Source organism: Salmo salar, chromosome 11, assembly GCF_965601325.2.
Source record: "Salmo salar chromosome 11, fSalSal1, whole genome shotgun sequence".
NCBI lineage: Eukaryota > Metazoa > Chordata > Actinopteri > Salmoniformes > Salmonidae > Salmo > Salmo salar.
Window position 1 is genome coordinate 31826930 of NC_138301.1, and position 18086 is coordinate 31845015.

General features: G+C 40.2%; 1 protein-coding gene across 5 annotated transcripts; it reads left to right on the forward strand.

Annotated features, from left to right (window-relative positions):
* The first annotated feature begins 424 nt into the window (after positions 1-424).
* LOC106562455 (insulin gene enhancer protein ISL-3) lies at positions 425-9536 on the forward strand. Of its 5 annotated transcripts, none has more exons than XM_045689326.2 (6): positions 425-590; positions 1026-1215; positions 1704-1966; positions 3182-3477; positions 4131-4298; positions 4593-9536. In XM_045689326.2, exons 1-6 carry the CDS (start codon positions 533-535, stop codon positions 4707-4709), a joined length of 1092 nt encoding a protein of 363 aa, XP_045545282.1. In that variant the 5' UTR covers positions 425-532; the 3' UTR covers positions 4710-9536. The 5 variants fall into 5 exon arrangements, with proteins under 5 accessions (XP_045545282.1, XP_045545284.1, XP_045545283.1 ...); XM_045689328.2 differs by having other exon boundaries at positions 3182-3465; XM_045689327.2 differs by having other exon boundaries at positions 3185-3477.
* The last annotated feature ends 8550 nt before the right edge of the window (positions 9537-18086 follow it).

Here is an 18086-nt window from a genome sequence, read left to right on the forward strand (position 1 = left end):
CTTGGTGTCAGCTGTCATGACGGGTTTCTGTGTGCATTCTCCTCTGTCTCAGGAAAAACATGCAATTTACTGCTTACTCCTGCTAATTACAATTCCAATGTAGGCCTAACAAAAGTGTACAGATTTAAAATAATTAGCAGTAATTGTCAGGAAATAATGCAAAAAAGCTCACTATAAACGTAGGCAAATATCCAAGCCCCAAAATGACCTTAGAATTACCTATTGCATTCTAACAAATAACCAACTGTTTCAAAAATAAATAAACATTTTGAACTACTTAATTCTTTAAAATCTCTAACGAGACTTGATATGACAGTGGGAATATGTTATGTGGGACGAATGGATGTCCAGTTTTACGCGTGACGTCAGAGAGCGTGTGGGACACTGCAGTGCCTCTTCCCGGGGCCGTCCCACAGTCCGAACTGAAGTTATCAGACAGCCAGGCACAGGCCACTCACCTCCCTCCTTTCTCCTCTTCTTCTCCTTCTTACTTCTTTTCTGCATCTTATCGCAATCCCGTCATCATTCCTGTATGGTGGATATTATTTTCAACTCTTCTTTCTTGGGTGATATGGGGGATCATTCCAAAAGTAAGTGGCATTTTTTTGCATGTATTTTTATCCGCCTTTCACAGTGTTGTAGATTACCCTACAAATCGTAGCCTCTGAAATTAAAACATATTCTGTTATCGCATTCAAATGCCATCGTATTTCATATATTTATTAGCATATAGCAAATATAATATATTCGTATTGGTATTATTTTGTTATCCATAATGAGGACTTTTTCTTGTTTATAGTTCATTTTATCTTAGATTTCTTTCAAAACGATTGTGCATAATTTCAGAACAGGTCTTAGTCATTGGAATGTAATACAGTGAGAAACTGGGAGTATTTCGCCATGTATAAGACAATTTAAGACGAAGAAGTGATATGTAGGCCAGTGGCTCTCAAAAAAGTGTGATTTAAGGTGTCAAGAACTGTGTACATGGGAAAGAATGGTTACAATGTCTGTGCTCTCTGCAGAGAAGTCCGGATTCGCGATGTGTGTAGGCTGTGGAAGTCAGATACATGACCAGTACATTCTGAGGGTTTCCCCGGACCTGGAGTGGCATGCAGCCTGCCTGAAGTGTGCAGAGTGCAGCCAGTACCTGGATGAGACATGCACTTGCTTCGTACGGGACGGAAAAACCTATTGCAAAAGAGATTATGTAAGGTAGGGATTGAAATTCTTTGGAAATATTTTGTTAGTGATTGAACGTATTTTAACGTTGGTGTGAATGAGGAGGTAGCCTACAAACTAATATATAGTATATCCATATACATGCAAGACTTGTACCTAAATCACAGAGGCTTATTAGGCATAAAAATACAAATATCCTTGTTTTGGAAGGTTTATAAAAAAAACTGTGCTCAGTCTGCGTAATTCCATGCAAAATGTATCTGTAGTTCAACGCATAAAAGGCCATTTGACCTACAATTAAGCAGCTTTTCTACAATTAAAATAGTTCGTTCAAATTAACTTTTATACTTTGATCCTGGCTAAACAATGCACAGTAATATTTATCTTAGCCTTGTTTCTGACGTTCGAAGTAGACCTAGTAATGTAAAACTTGGAACAAAAACTGCAGTAACAACAAATCAAATGGCTGTTAGAAGTTGTTGTTTAATTCAATAAAAAAAAAAAACATTTATTCCTTGCAGGTTATTTGGAATAAAATGTGCAAAATGTAACCTGGGATTCAGCAGCAGTGATTTGGTGATGCGAGCCCGGGACAACGTGTACCACATCGAGTGTTTCAGATGTTCCGTGTGTAGCAGGCAGCTCTTGCCGGGGGATGAGTTCTCTCTCCGGGACGAGGAGCTGCTATGTCGGGCGGACCACAGTTTACTAATGGAGCGGAGCTCTGCCGGAAGCCCAATCAGCCCCGGACATATCCACTCCAACAGATCACTACACTTAGCAGGTCAGTTGCACATCCAAAACAACACCACCACTGACTTCTGTAATAATAATAACAACAACAACAACAACAACAATAACAATAACAATAATAATAATAATAATAATAATAATAATATGGTGGCAATCATCTTAATCAGAATGATGATATTCATTGTTATATTAATGATCATGATAATAGCTTGATAATAATAGTCCATAAATATTTTTCCTAGAATTATCGATAGGCCTAATTTTATGATCACAACGATCGGTAGACCGTCCAGAAAAAAAATCAGATGCAAGCTGAGTCATTAAGATGTCAATAACTAGGCTATATTAGGCAATTGGCGACCAATATCAGACTGACCTTTAAACTTTTCCATGGAAAATCACTGATATATGATTTAATTTTTATACCAAGCTTTTAAAATTGATAGATTTTTAACATAAGTAACGTAGGATTTTTTAAGGATTTTGATATTTGATATTTACATGACTATTTAATAGTGTTGACCCAATAATACAAATACAGTAGGCTATAATAACTTCAACAGTTAGGCTAATCCCTACTCCTTGACGTTAGGCCTATCAGGATCATCTGGATAACAATAAATACGATTTTACAGATAATCTCTTAATGTGCTAATTAAAGAATTGTAGTAGATAGAAATGTTAACAAGTAGACCTACACACAGTTGCTGTTGCCTAATTGACTATTCCTTTTTAATTTAACAAAAACTTAATGCATGACATAAACAAGGAGTATGTCATAGTGCGAGGATGGGAATCTGTAGCCTATTGAACTATAATGCAATAAAGATTACATGCTTTTAGAATGACATTGTCATTGGGGCCTAGATATAATTGTTGCTCAATATGGGCGATGTATTTTTAGGGGGAACACCAAGATCAAATGGAGTACGTGTGGATGGAGAGACTGTTATCGTTTATATATATATACGATAACAGTCTCTCCATCCACACGTACTCCATATATGTATATATATATATACGCATGGCAAGAATTGAATAAGTTATATTTTAGATGAATAAGAGTAACTAACGGTCTATATAACCTATGGCAAGGAACATGCTCCAGGGGAAAAAAACGCATTTGCATAGCCTAGAATAATAATGAATAATAACAATAATAACAATAACATTAACAATAATAATAATATAAGTCAAACTTTAGTTAATTTCCTTTTTTATTAAATATAATTCCGCCTCTCTTCAGCAGAGCCGGTGACAGTACGGGCACCACACCGAAACCACGTCCACAAGCAGTCAGAGAAGACAACACGAGTGCGAACCGTTTTGAACGAGAAACAGCTCCACACGTTACGGACCTGCTACAACGCCAATCCGCGGCCAGATGCGCTAATGAAGGAACAACTGGTGGAAATGACCGGCCTCAGCCCAAGGGTTATTCGAGTTTGGTTCCAGAATAAAAGATGCAAAGACAAAAAGAGATCTATTCTCATGAAGCAACTTCAGCAGCAGCAACACAGTGATAAGACTGTAAGCATCTTCGTAAGTTAATCTCGGAAACATTTTTTATACTTCTACTAGCCTACTACTTTTTCTTTATGTTTGGTTCATCGTTGAATCCTTACATTTTTGCGATAGTTGAGGTATGTCAGCACAGGCTGGTCTCATAGACTATACATAACATAGTAAACGAAAATCCGGGATATAAGAATTGCAATTAGTAACATATCATACGAATTGTAATTCGTAACATTTCATACGAAATGGATGATAGACATCCACAAATGAATACCATACCAAACGTACATATCATACTAATATAAGTCACCAAGATTTTTGTTTACTATGTTACGTCTACCCTTGAGTCCAGGTTGGTCAGCAAAGAAGTACTTGTGGCCAAATGGTTACCTCTTAAAGGCAAAGAATTCGTTTCTCTGGAATGATTTGACCAGTGCCACACTTGAATAACCCTTGGTCCGAGGCCGGTCATTTCCACTAGCTGTTCTTTCATTATTGTTTTTCTGTATTCAACCTGCCAATAAATAATTAATCAAGAATTCAATTGTGCATGACCTGTATTGGAAAGCAAAGACTACAGAACAAAATCCTGACATTCTGATCTGGGAATTTGATGGTTTTCTTCCTCTACCAAAGTGTAGATTTAATTTGGATTTCCTATTCTAATCTCGTATTAGAGTCTACAGGGGCTCACAGGTACGCCTCTGGTTGCCAGAAGCCCTATCAGGCACGACAACACGGTGCAGGGTAACTCGGTGGAGGTGCAGACCTACCAGCCGCCCTGGAAGGCCCTCAGCGAGTTCGCCCTGCAGAGTGATCTGGACCAGCCGGCCTTTCAACAACTGGTAAGAGAGAGTAGACATTCTATACTTGCATGCACATGTGGGTACGCGTAATTACACACGAACACGCATTCAAACTCTCACACACGAACGCACGCATGCACGCGCGCAAACACACACACATTAATTTAGATGACGACCATTTCTGAGTTTTTTTCTTCACTTTAATGTCATCAATTTAAATTGTATAAGTAATAACGTTAAATGGCAATTTTCAACATCAGAAGTGGCAACATTTGTAGCCTAAACAAAGCCAGAACAGATTTATTTTGACATCACTGTCTTTGCACATTACAGGTGTCTTTCTCGGAATCGGGTTCATTGGGAAACTCCTCCGGCAGCGACGTGACTTCTCTGTCATCGCACTTACCCGACACCCCGAACAGCATGGTACCCAGTCCCGTGGAGACGTGAGACCGGGCCACCAGCCTCGGTCCCAGGCCTAGCATGTTCCCGCCCCGGTCCCCGGTCCCCTGCATGTGACCAGCTCATCACAGCGTCCTAAAGACAGAGGAGTCGTTTCGGACATGGAGGAGAAAGTGACATTCTAAATGTTGAACAATTACCTAACGGCACTATAAAGCAACGCGAACGAAAGCCCTTCTTCTTAAGACTCAGTTCAGAATTTTTAAGGATATCAGTGACAAAACAAAAGCCGAACTTCGTTGCATGAACCGAAAGAAGATAGAAGATTCTCGTGATGGATTTACAAAACAGCCTCCCTCCATATTACATTGGAGCCATTTGATGTCGAACCAGATGGACATTCTGCAATTCATTGTGACCATATCGTGTCTTGGTTTCTTTATGTGATTTTTGATACATTTGTTTCGTTATCAAGTCCATAGACTCGTGTGTTTGTCTTAAAAAGGAGCATGATTTCCGAAGATTATATAAAACAGATTCTTGTTGTTAAATATTTGATCTTAATAGGAAGAGGGCAGGTTGTTTGAGCCTCTCGAACAAAAGTAAGTTATTGATATTTATTGTCAGGACAACGATTCATAAAGGAAGTAATAACTGATCAAAAATAAAACTGTTAAATCTTTATAATGTCTAAGGTACAGTCTTTGCATAAACTCCCCCGTTCCCTCACTCAGCCTGTGACGTGCAGTTAATCAAGTTGACCAGTGGTTATTTGAACTATAGACATCAAAACCTTCCACCAAAGGTATTCCCAAAACGAGTATGCTTCACGCAAACCGTATCGGCCCCCAGTTCCCCGAGCTTCTAAACCACAGAGGTGTAGGCCTATATCCAACAAATCAAACACCAATATATTTCTGAATTGATCAAAATAATAATTGTGCTAACAAGGTTAATAAGTTTACAATCGGTTTTAGTTCCCTATTTATCCCTGCATTAGGCTTTAAACCACTGCGAAAAGTAGGCCTATTAAAATTGCGATACAAAATGATGGATTAAAACGTTAATGATCGAATACTGAGGGTCCATTGATGAAAGCATTTGCATATACATGTTGAATGTTATGACTATTATCAGCTAATCTGATAGGCCTATTGATTTGGGGGAATTTCTTATTATCATGTTATTTTGTTGGTTTTATTACGCAGGCTATTTCAGCATTTTAACTTTAAAAAACATTGGAGCTTAAAACTTGCATGTGGAATGAACAATAATAATTGTTCAAAAGTAAATAAGACACCCTCAATTTGAGGGTTAGCGCAGCCTACCTAATGCTGAACATAATAGTTTTTCTGAGGCTGGGAGATTGGAATTAAGGTGGATTGGCTTCTGGTCATTTACTTTCTAGGGGCGATTTTTTGTTGTGATCAATCCAGTTTCACTGGTTAAGTCACAAGTCTAGACAGCCAACAAGGGTCGGCGGCTTCTTATCTGCGCCTGGCATCATCTGCAAACGATACATTGAATGAAGCCACAACAAACCCACGTCTCTCTTTGGAAAGAGCTAGTTTAGGGGAGAGACCAGCTCGTAAACCCACCCTAATTTGGCCGCAGTTTATTTTCATTCCACTCAGTCAATTGCGTTATAACGCACGGGTCAGACGTCTCAGTAATGACATCTCAGACCAAGTACCTATGTGTGTTTTTAACCGGGCTACGTAAAGACTAGGCTACCTGGACACAATTAGTTAGCACTCATCAAATCATTTGAGATAATAGGAACAATTAACAAAAAAAATACAGTAGACTAAGACGAAATGTATAGCCTATTATTAATTATCCCATTTGTAGTTGGCTATAAATTCAGTTTAAAAGTGGGTCTAACTTATTTAACTTATTTCACAAAATAGACTCATGAATGGAACTCTATATCTTGTAGATTTTATTTAATTTGTATTAAACATCATTATCCTAATTCAACTCAACTATTGGCTAGGCCTACGATTTATTGATTGATTTCATTATAGTGTCATGCATCTTCATGATTCCCAGCCCACATGGGCTTATACACTGTAATAAAATTATCATACTTGTATATGGACACACTTAATACCTACCTACCTACCTACCTACCTACCTACCTACCTACCTACCTACCTACCTACATACATACATACATACATACATACATACATACATACATACATACATACATACATACATACATACATACATACATACATACATACATACATACATACATACATAAACATTAACATTCCTAATGAAATGAAAACAACTGAAAACACAAAACAAAAACCTATATCTAAATCGGAAGTTTGAATGACAATGGGTAGATAATAGATGTGTAATTGAGCTGTTTTAGAGACGTTGCAGGAAACAATGCTGCCTGTTAGAGATAACCGGAGATAACCAGAAGTTAGACAGAGGAATAACAATATTGGTGCATCTAGCCTGGAGAGGAAAGTTTCAAGAGACAAATGTCCTAGATACACATTTATTATGCTGTAGATTCATAACATTTACAAAGTTGTATTCTTCACTTTAAGGTAAAATACATTTCAACCCTATACACTCAAAATGCCTGGAATATTTAATTTCGATTGTGAATTAAGAGTAGGCAAAATAGTGTGGGAAAAGGATAGGCCTATGGTAATTTTGTTGGAATTGGTAGGCTATTTCAAACACAATCGAAAAATCTAAGCGAGATCATAGGTCAAATTAACATGTGAACTTTATCAAACCTTAGTCAATCTGACCTATTTCATTGCAGGAATTTCAGAGTAGACCGTAGAAAAAATAGTGCATGATATCCTGTCGAATTGGTTGAATTTTAGATGGATATTAACCTATACTTCTCATATCTATTGATATCTTACAACATAAAAATATAAAAATACTTAATAATATGAAATCATTTTTTATTAGACTTCAAAAAAAATACCACACGACAGCCATGACATAATCCTATAACATCAACCTGAATTCGCTTTAATTGATGCTTTGCACAGGGCAGCCTGGAGAAGACCACTGCATATTTACATTTATTTTATTACGTTTCCGGTTGAGCTTGCTGATAACCGTGCCAGTTAAGACCTGTATGATTTAATCACTATTGGCAACACTAATTGCAAAAGAAAATATAAAATCATGATTTACGAAATCCCATGAAAACGACTGGCCAGTGTAAACAGAACATTCAAGAAAAGTCATGCACGCAAAGTTCATGGCAAAAGTTTGGAACGTTCGAAAAACCTAAGATAGTGCAACATCTATGTAGTATCTGTTGTTGATCTTTTATCAGCTTTTCAAGGGGCGTGTCAAGCCATTGCGTTAAACCAGAACCACAACAAACACTATTAACACCCGCTCGCGGGAGCGTTCTGAGCGCGCGCGCGCGCGCGCACACACACACACACACCACACACACACTGAGATAGCGCAGGAAATAAATGACATGTATTAATGCTAACTAGAGAGACACTCTAGAATTTCCCCATTACAATAATATAAGTGATAGTGGAATGACAACCCGTTTTCTGAGCTAGTCCTGTCAACCAATGAATTGATCCCATTCCGAAAAATGAAGTTATGTTTTAGAGGAGTAAAGAATGACCTGAATGATTTCAATCCATTTATTCAGTCATATCGCCTACCGTTGCATTTGCATCTGTGATTGCGTCTTTAGTTCATCGGACACTTGCATAATATATATAATTAACATTTTATTGATTCCTCTCGTTAATGTGTTTGAGAAAATAAGGACTGCTTGCCTGCCAACTGTCTCGGTCTAAAAATAACAGAGGGCATTTAGTTGCTACCTGGTCACTCAGTGCAACTGGACTCGTCTGAAGGGCATTGTACCACATCATGAATGATTGAATACACTAAACAATTTACATAAGTCAAGGTGTGATGCAACACTCTAATTGGTTGGACTTGTGAAATCGAATAGCAGGTCCTGTTTGGATAGATTCCAGCGTGTTGTCCCAGTCCCATCCGTGGCCGTGCGCAGTGAATGGAGCAGTACTGTATAGCGCGGTCGGTCACAGTGGCCCAGACCTGACTCACCAATGTTCCACACAGAGAATGGGTGGTGGTTGGCATCATTCTTCCACTAATTAGTGTAATAGCAAATTAGCTCCAAATATAATTTATATTGGTTTAGCTTATCATAATAAAAGAGCCAAATACAAACTAATAATGCATATTTTGTGCTGTCATAAAACCATAATAAGTTTGTATAAAAAAAGAATGACAGATACATTTAAGGTTCAATTGAATAGTAGCCTATACACATTTGCAGTTAAAAGATGAATGCCAAGGCATGAGTGTGGAAGAGAAGCCGCCATACTGACCTGGAAGGAAAAGCTGCAAGTCCAACATCTCAAGGGAATCACTCTGACAGCTTGATTTAATATAGAGACTATGGGGCGTTTTAAAAGAGACAAATAAGAGGGCTGGGAGGAGAGAGTAGCATGCAACATTGTATATTGAGGAATAACAATGAAAACTAAGGGTTATAGTCAGGTTAAATGATGAGCAATGGCAGTTACCACTGATGTGATCCATGCAGAGAAATGAGAACGGCTTATTGACCCTTAATCGACTATGAAAAGGCAGGGAGGAGTTTACGCAAATAATATGTCCCCTTTACAGAGGAATTTTCACTATCACTAGCTACATCACATACAGTAGATAATATTATTGTTCCTGCTTACAATGGATTTGTCAAAATACTGTACGTATTTTTTGAAGGATCCTCATTTTTGTCTTTCGGTATTTTTCGATACACATGTCCACAGCTAAATGTTATTTTGACTCCATCTGTCAACAAATAAATGATGAACAGCACTGAGTATTTGCACTTTTTCTCCCCCCCCCATGCACTTCCTGTCAGGTCTCTTAAATAGGACATTTAAGGACCAATTCATCTTAGATGGGTAATGGCCAATTTAACTTCTAGTGACAAGAATGTAATCATCTTAGGTTACAGAGATAATGAAAGAGCACTGTGTGTGTGTGTCAACATCCCAATGTAATACTGGGTACTTGTGTTCTATCGATCTGGCTGAATGGATGCTGCTTTTATGGGAAAGTGACACCATGAAGTAAATATTCAGATATTGTCAACCTTAAAAGCATGGAGGAGAAGAAGGAGGAGGAGGAGGAGGAGGAGGAGGAGGAGGAGGAGAAGAAGGTGGAGGAGAAGGAGGAGGAGGAAGAGGAGGAGGAGAAGAAGAAGGAGGAGGAGGAGGAGGAGGAGGAGGAGGAGGAGAAGGAGAAGGAGGAGGAGAAGGAGAAGGAGGAGGAGAAGGAGAAGAAGGAGAAGGAGGAGGAGGAAGAGGAGGAGGAGAAGAAGGAGGAGGAGGAGGAGGAGGAGGAGGAGGAGAAGGAGAAGGAGGAGGAGAAGGAGAAGAAGGAGAAGGAGGAGGAGGAAGAGGAGGAGGAGAAGAAGGAGGAGAAGGAGAAGGAGGAGGAGGAGGAGAAGAAGGAGAAGAAGGAGAAGGAGGAGGAAGAGGAGGAGGAGAAGAAGGAGGAGAAGGAGAAGGAGGAGGAGGAGGAGAAGAAGGAGAAGAAGGCCTGGGCCATACAGGGATAATTGTCAATGGCATAATAACACAGTAAGTATTCCGTAGCTCTTGTTTGAATATTTACTTTGTGTGGTATGAGAAAAACATAAAACAACACTAGCCAACACATTCTCTTCTCACCCAGCAGTTATATAGGTTATATCATTAGAAATATTTCTATATTCTGAACTCTATATTCAATTGACAGTATGTATAACTCCAGGAATGGTCAGATATCCTACTGGTCAGACGTGCTACCTGTCCCAGACCTGTTGTCCCAGACCTGCTGGAACCCTGACCTATTCACCGGACGTGCTACCTGTCCCAGACCTGCTGTTTTCAACTCTCTAGAGACAGCAGGAGCAATAGAGATACTCTCAAAGATCGGCTATGAAAAAGCCAACTGACACTTACTCTTGTGTTACTGACTTGTTGCACCCTCGACAACTACTAGGATTATTATTATTTGACAATGCTGGTCATTTATGAACATTTGAACATCTAGGCCATGTGCTGTTATAATCTCCACCCGGCACAGCCAGAAGAGGACTGGCCACCCCTCATAGCCTGGTTCCTCTCTAGGTTTCTTCCTAGGTTTTGGCCTTTCTAGGGAGTTTTTCCTAGCCACCGTGCTTCTACACCTGCATTGCTTGCTGTTTGGGGTTTTAGGCTGGGTTTCTGGACAGCACTTTGAGATATCAGCTGATGTAAGAAGGGCTATATAAATACATTTGATTTGATTTGATTTTGTAGATGACCTCGTGTGTGTGTGTGTTATATCCTACTATAGACGACCTGGTTCGTGTGGGGGGCTGTTACAGAAAGCACAGATAAGAGAACTGAACAGGGTTGAACTCCTATATCAGCCAAGAATCAGGTCACCAGAGCACAGGGGAGGCAACAGAGATATTGTGTGTGTGTGTCTGTCTGTCTGTCTGTGTTTCTGTATGCGTGTATTCATTTATAGGTGTGTGTGTGTTTATGTACATGTATGTGTATCCATGCATATGCGTGTACAGCTCACCGGGCTGGTGGCCAGGCTGCATGGGATCCCCTGGAACACACACAGAGTACAGTCAGTCACTCTGGTCCCACTGCCGACAGTGTCAGAGCGTCGTAAATCACCCAGCCCCACCCACCATAAATCTAGCGCAAAAACAAAACACACAAACGTCCATTAAGAGGAGAAATAAAGGTCAAAGCCACCCACTCAACAATTATTCCCTATAAAACACAGTGAAGGGTTAGCTATACTACATCCCTTTCCACTGAACCAAACTGTTATTAGGCAGTTAGTTGTGAAATACATCATATATTTACCTGTCATTGCTGTGAGACAATGAGGCATTGAGGAAGAGTCACTTAGTGAAGGGAAAAAACAACTGCATCAAAGATAAGCATCAAGGAAAATGATAGGTTAGACGCTCTGGTACGCCTATTCATGTCAGGGTTGGGGTCAATTTCAAGTCAGTTCAGGAGAGGTTTTTAAATGGTATCAAATGAATCCAACTCTGACTCATATTGCAAAACCACTGACTGCTGAATTCATCACCTTGTATTCGTGGGATGGCCTGCCTCCATTGTTACAGTAATAGCCCAGTCCAGGACAAGACAGCTGGGCAGAGCAGAGTCTGCAGGGTCTGGCTCTACCAACCACGGTGACCCAGCTCCCACGGTGTTACCGCCACTTTAAGAAATTAAGCAATACCATTAATGGAACCAACCCTGGGTGGGGTTGAGCAGCTGACATGTTGCTCCAATCCACCAGGGCCCTGCCGACCATCCCCTCCATTCGTCCATCACACCATTATGACTGGGCCCAGCAATATTAAAATCCAATCACTCCCCAGATTGTTTGATTAAGGAGAGGAGGAGAGGATGTGCGGAGGAGAAGAGGAGAGGAGGAGAGGAGGAGAAGAGGAGAGGAGGAAAGGATCAACACAAAAGGCAGAAAAAGCCAAGGGGTCTGGTGACTCTTCTGGGTTTCGGTCCCAATGGCACCCTACACCCTATATAGTGCACTACTTCTGAATAGAGCCCCATAGACCCTGGCCAAACTTAGTGCACTAAACAGGCAATAGGGCTCAATTTGGGACACAGTTAGTCTGCTGGTCTGAACCGTTATTGTCTCTCCCTAGAGGCTGGGGCCGGGGCCAGGGCAGGCTGTGGTCAGTATGGAAGGAAGGTAGATAGAGAAACTCTGTGGAGGTCAGATCAGTAAATTGTGTCTGGGAAAAAGGCACTACACTATTACTTTTTCCCAGCTACAATTTACTGACATGACCTCCGGTGTATTTCTCTAGCTTCCAAAGTGTAGTGACTGCAGCATCCTAGTCCCAGGTACAGACTAACCCAGACCCAGACAGCAAGGCCTAAATTGGAACCAGAAGGCCAGGGTGAAGGTTCTTGACCATGACGACATAAATTACAGGGATTTACAAGATTTAAAAAATACTTTTAACAATACCCTTTTAATGCGTTCTCTGTTTAATAATGCACTTTAGGGTTTAAGAGCGTGATAAACAAACCAATAATTCACTGTTTTATCATCTGAAAGGTGAAGCCCTTCTAGACTAGGTTCTACAGCAGCGTTCAAAGGCTCTCTCCAAACAGTGCAGTATCAAATGAAGAGCTATCTTAAGATGCTTTGGAAGAGGTTTAAAACAACACCACTGATCTCTATCTCTCTCTCATAAGGATGAATGCACGTAATGGTGGAATTGAGACAAATGTTGAAGGCAAAGCTAGAACAAATAGATGGGAAGTTCACGTCATGTCACTTGAAGTTGAAGTTCACATCATCAAGTCAGAGAACTATGAAGGTATTTGTACCACAGTTTTCACATAATGTATGTATTTTCACATGGTATGTATCTTATCCATTAATTTGGAATTTAATTATGAAATTATTTTGATTATTATTTTGATCAAGTTATTATTTTTTCTGTCATATGAAAATTCCAAGTTCCGATAGCACTAACTAAACAGAAGATCAAGATCTGATTCTAAAAATTATGAATGGCACTCTGGAAATGTCAACTCCACATTATCTCTCTCTCTCTCTCTCTCTGTCTCTCTCTCTCTCTCTGTCTCTCTCTCTCTGCATGTGTGATCTGGCTATCCTCACAGTAGCGTTTGGTTGTTTTTGAAAGAGCATCGCGAAGCTTCACAGTGAATCAATGATTATCTTCTCTGCCAAGATGCTTAAAGAGAATCTGACAACAGAGGCGTTTCATAAATCCAAAATGAAATCCCGGGGAAATGAATCTTTCAGCAGGACATATACCTGTAACGTAATAATCCATAAAGCAATACCGAATAACCATCTTCCCTGAGGGACCATGGGACCGCATGCAGGCAGACAGCCTCATAATGTAAGCATTCAGAAGTTAGCGGGACTTTAGCACAACTGATGTCTGTGTTAAAGCAAAAGCCTGGAACCAAATGCACACTACTGTAGCCGTACCACCACTACCTCTAATCACTGAGCCATCACATATAATCCTCTACCAGCCTGTGTCTAGAGGAGCATCAAACAGCCAAACAAATTGTCCTTCTTCAAGTGTGTGTGTGTGTTTGTGTATGTAAGTGTGTACTTGTGTGTGCCCTGCAGAGAAGACATAAAACAAGACTCGCCAGCCAGTGCCAGGGCCAGTGGGTTGTGTCAAAAACTGTGGCCCTTTCAAAGCTGCTTCCCCCCAGTCCAGTAACTACACAGCCGGGGGAGAAACATGACTTTGCTCTCATTGTTCCTCCTCACCCACAGGCCTTTGGCACTGAACTGGATCCTACCTCATTCACAGAGGTATCTAGCTACCCAGACCTAGACCCTCAAGGTAATAAAAGTAATGACAAGCGTTCGAACCGATAAATCAGCCCTCAATTACAGGGAGACACCGTAAAAAGCGACCTAGCCCTGACAGATCTGCCCTTTCTGAAGTACAACTGGTGGGTGTTTCTCTCAGACAGGGCTGCTGCGCTTTTACGGCATCCCATTACATAAGTCTTAAAGAAGTTATTCTGGGAAAACAAAGGGTACGTAAACTTAACTTTGTGAAACACAAACACAGCCCAAGACTAGGTAGTTCAAGACGGTCAACAGTGGCCCTTTAGTCGGACAGTTGGTTTTTAAATCTGTAACGTTACAATGACTGAACCGTGACGTTAAGGACGTCAGACTGAAGATGTACATTTGGATTAGCTTTACAAGTGAATGGAAAAGCAAAGAAAGTGAAAAAGAACGGACGGTACGGAGGAGCAGGACATAAACAATTAAAGGAGAGAAAAACGGATGACAAGCTAAAATGTGAAATAGGCCTACCTAAACATGAACTCAGGTAACACTGAACTACCTAAATGTGACCCGATTCAGGAAACTAGGCGTATGTCGCAAGTCACGACTTCACAGGAGAGCTGTTTGAACATAAAAAATATTTGTTAATCAAAATGCGTTTTTTTTGGCAGAAATGCCTTCTTGAACATGTGAACTTTCATGCACCTTAATAACAAACTTGTATGCCATCTGTAAATGCATATACAATTGTTAAATTAGGAGCCTTGTTGGTTAAGCCACAGAAAAAGCAACAACCTTCCCACTAGCCATGATTGGCTGAGATAATGAGTGGGCTTGACATGCCGAGAGAGGAGTTTCGATTGGTCTGCCATGTTGAAAGTGTCTGTCTATTTGAGGGAAAACACAGCTTTAAAAAAAAATGTATTGTGTGGTGGAGCTGCATAAGTGTTGCTCTCCATTTTCTGGAAGATCAAGTTTTGAAATCAGTGGAATTAGAGTATGATAGCTAAAGAGATGGAGAAAACACCTGTCTCTGGATTACATCTTCAAATTAAGGGAAACCGTGGTATGGCATTCCTGATAGGGAGATCCGTCCATGATGCATTTTGATGTATACAGGTAAAATAGTCTAGCGTTAGCTAGCTACATTTTCAGATATTACACATTTCTAATTTTGACAGAAAGTGGTTTCATTTCAACCTAAAGTGTACTGTTAGCTAGCTAGCTAACGTTAGCTGGCTGGCTCCCTCCCTATTATTCGTTTCCCAGAGCTGTTTGCTTTTCTAGTTAGAGCCTAATGTTAGGCATTGTTGGCACTTTGTTCATTGTTGTTTAACTAGCTAATGTTAGCTGGCTGGCTCGTTAGCTAACATTACATGTGTGGTTTTAAAAACGTAGTTTACCTAGCTAGGTTCATTGTTTACCTAGCTAGCTAACTATATGTCTTAAGCTAAAGTGTACTGTTAGCTAGCTAGCTAACGTTAGCTGGCTGGCTCCCTAGCGGACGTTAGTATTAGTTTCCCAGAACTGTTTGCTTTTCTAGTTAGAGTCTAATGTTGTTCATTGTTGTTTAACTAGCTAACGTTAGCTGGCTGGCTCGTTAGCTAATGTTATGTGACGTGTGTACAACACCTGTAGAATACGGCCGGTGTCAGTAAACGTCTGCAAAAAATCGTAATGAAATTGTTGCCAGCAGAGCTAGTTAGGCTGTTTTCATGTTATACAGAGGTAAACAAATCATCAGCCAGAGCATCAAGTGTGCACTCCAAGAGCGATTTTCTAAAAAGTGAGTTTACAAGTTGATCAACTTTCAAAGCAGAATTACTTTCCCATTGTTCCTCAAATGCAGTGTATGATATACAGTTTTGTAGCTCTGAGTCACTACTCTTATCCAATGTAAAAAACACCATTTCATATTTTGCTACATAAGACTGAATCCAGGTGGTGAGTCACAAATGTTCTTGCTACAGAGGTCAGGGTACCTAATGGAGAACACAACACTAATTACTCAGGGGGCTTAGCTGGTATACACTGTACTCTCTCCTTACATAAGCACTCAGTGAGTGAGAGAGGAAAAGAGATATCAGTACACACACATTGCTACAGTTCCTGTTACCTTGCTAGTCTATACACCTTGGCCATCCTTTACTTTGAGACTTGAGTGTGTGTGTGCGTGCATGCGTGTGTGTCTGTGTTACTGCTCCACAAATCTCAGAGTTTCATCTCAACCCCCCCAAAACACACAACAACAGAGCAGATCTCCATCTTCTCTGCAAACATTTGCGTTAGCTGGAAGTCTGGAAGTGGGCACGGTCAAGTTACTGATAAGAGCCGAGGCCATATCTGAGAGATCAGAGAGATGAAGAGAGAGAGACCAAGAGAGAGAGAGAGACCAAGAGAGTGAAAGACCAGGAGAAAGAGAGAGAGCTAGAGAGAGACCAAGAGAGAGAGAGAGAGACCAAGAGCGAGAGAGAGCGAGAAAAAGAGAGAGACCATGAGCGAGAGAGAGAGAGAGAGAGAGAGAGAGAGAGACTGAGAGAGAGAGAGAGACCAAGCGAGAGAGAGAGAGGGGGGAGCGAGAGAAAGAGAGACCAAGCGAGACCAAGAGAGAGAGAGCCCTCCTGAGGAAGTGACTGATGTAAGGACTTCACTTAACAGCTCCTACCACCTACTGACAGATAGTGAGATGAGAGCAAACTAAGGCTGTGTAAATTCCGCTGCCTCCTAAAACTGTCTCTGTTCAGACAATGAGACGACAGTCTGTGCATTGATGTATACTGGGGTAGGAAGAGAACAGATTTCGCAAGGCAATGAATAGGGAATCCAAGAACAACAAGATCTTATAAACTGATTTAAATATCCATATCTGGTTAACTGTGTTTGTCAGCAGTGAAACTTGAAAGAAACAGAGCACAAACTCACATTAAATGTTTTAGCATTTTTTTAAACTAAAGATAAATATATTTAATCACCACTTTATACATCTATAAGTGTTTATTTTAAACATCTATGCTACAGCAAACGTCTGATTTTTTGAATTCTCCACCACTTTCATACTGCTGGAGAGATCACTGCATTACATTACAACCATTTAAAAAAAGAAAAACTATCCGTTTGTCCAACAGAAACATAAAGACATAAAAGCTACGCCGCTTACCTATAATGATAATAAAATAATCAACTAGCAATAACTGAATTACAGTAGCCCAATGGAGTTAATAAAAATGGTAGCAAATGAAGCATTTTATTTTAAACATCGCAAAAAAAACCATCAATAAAAACAGTATATCTTCACTACAAACTGTCGTCTTCAGAAGTTAGAAGTGTAGAACTCCAGGAGGATGATTCAACCCCTAGTCTGATAGGTTCCCAGTGGAGAGAGCGGAAACATGCCCCAATGTTATTGTACAAATGACGATGTATAAGTCACTCCTGAAATGACTTTTGTGCTATTGGATGGATTATTTATACCCTTAGAGCAGGCAACATTTATCATCCAGGGTAGTGGGTCCCCTTCAAAGTTCTCCTGTTTTATGCTCTGCATTATTTCTTGTGCACACACATAAACAAAGCTCCAGGCTGGGGGCGGTGAATCAGGGGGCTGTGTCACGGCGTGCCCCCCGGGTCAGGACAGCTTTCTTCTGCCGCCAGTGCTTACATTACCATGTGAAAGGCTAAAGCTGCTCCCAATATCCCCTCTAAACATTTATCCTGCCTGTATGGACGCCTTGGAACCTGGATCCAGCGTGGAAACATTCCAGGGAGCCTTGTTCTACATTGTCCAGGAGGACATGTCTTTAGGATTAATAACATAAGAGGGACGCTTACAAATGTTGTGTAAAAAGAAAATATTTTTCTCAACATGGCTCTTAACAATTAAAATGCTAATTTGCAGAATTTGAACATTTGTATAATTGGAATGTGGAAATGTAATTGTCATGAAAATAGACACTTAAAACCATGTTTTACTTTAAAAAAATTATAACATCTTTGATAAAAAAAGATTTGTGTTTGTGTTTAAGACAGCTTCATTTGTTT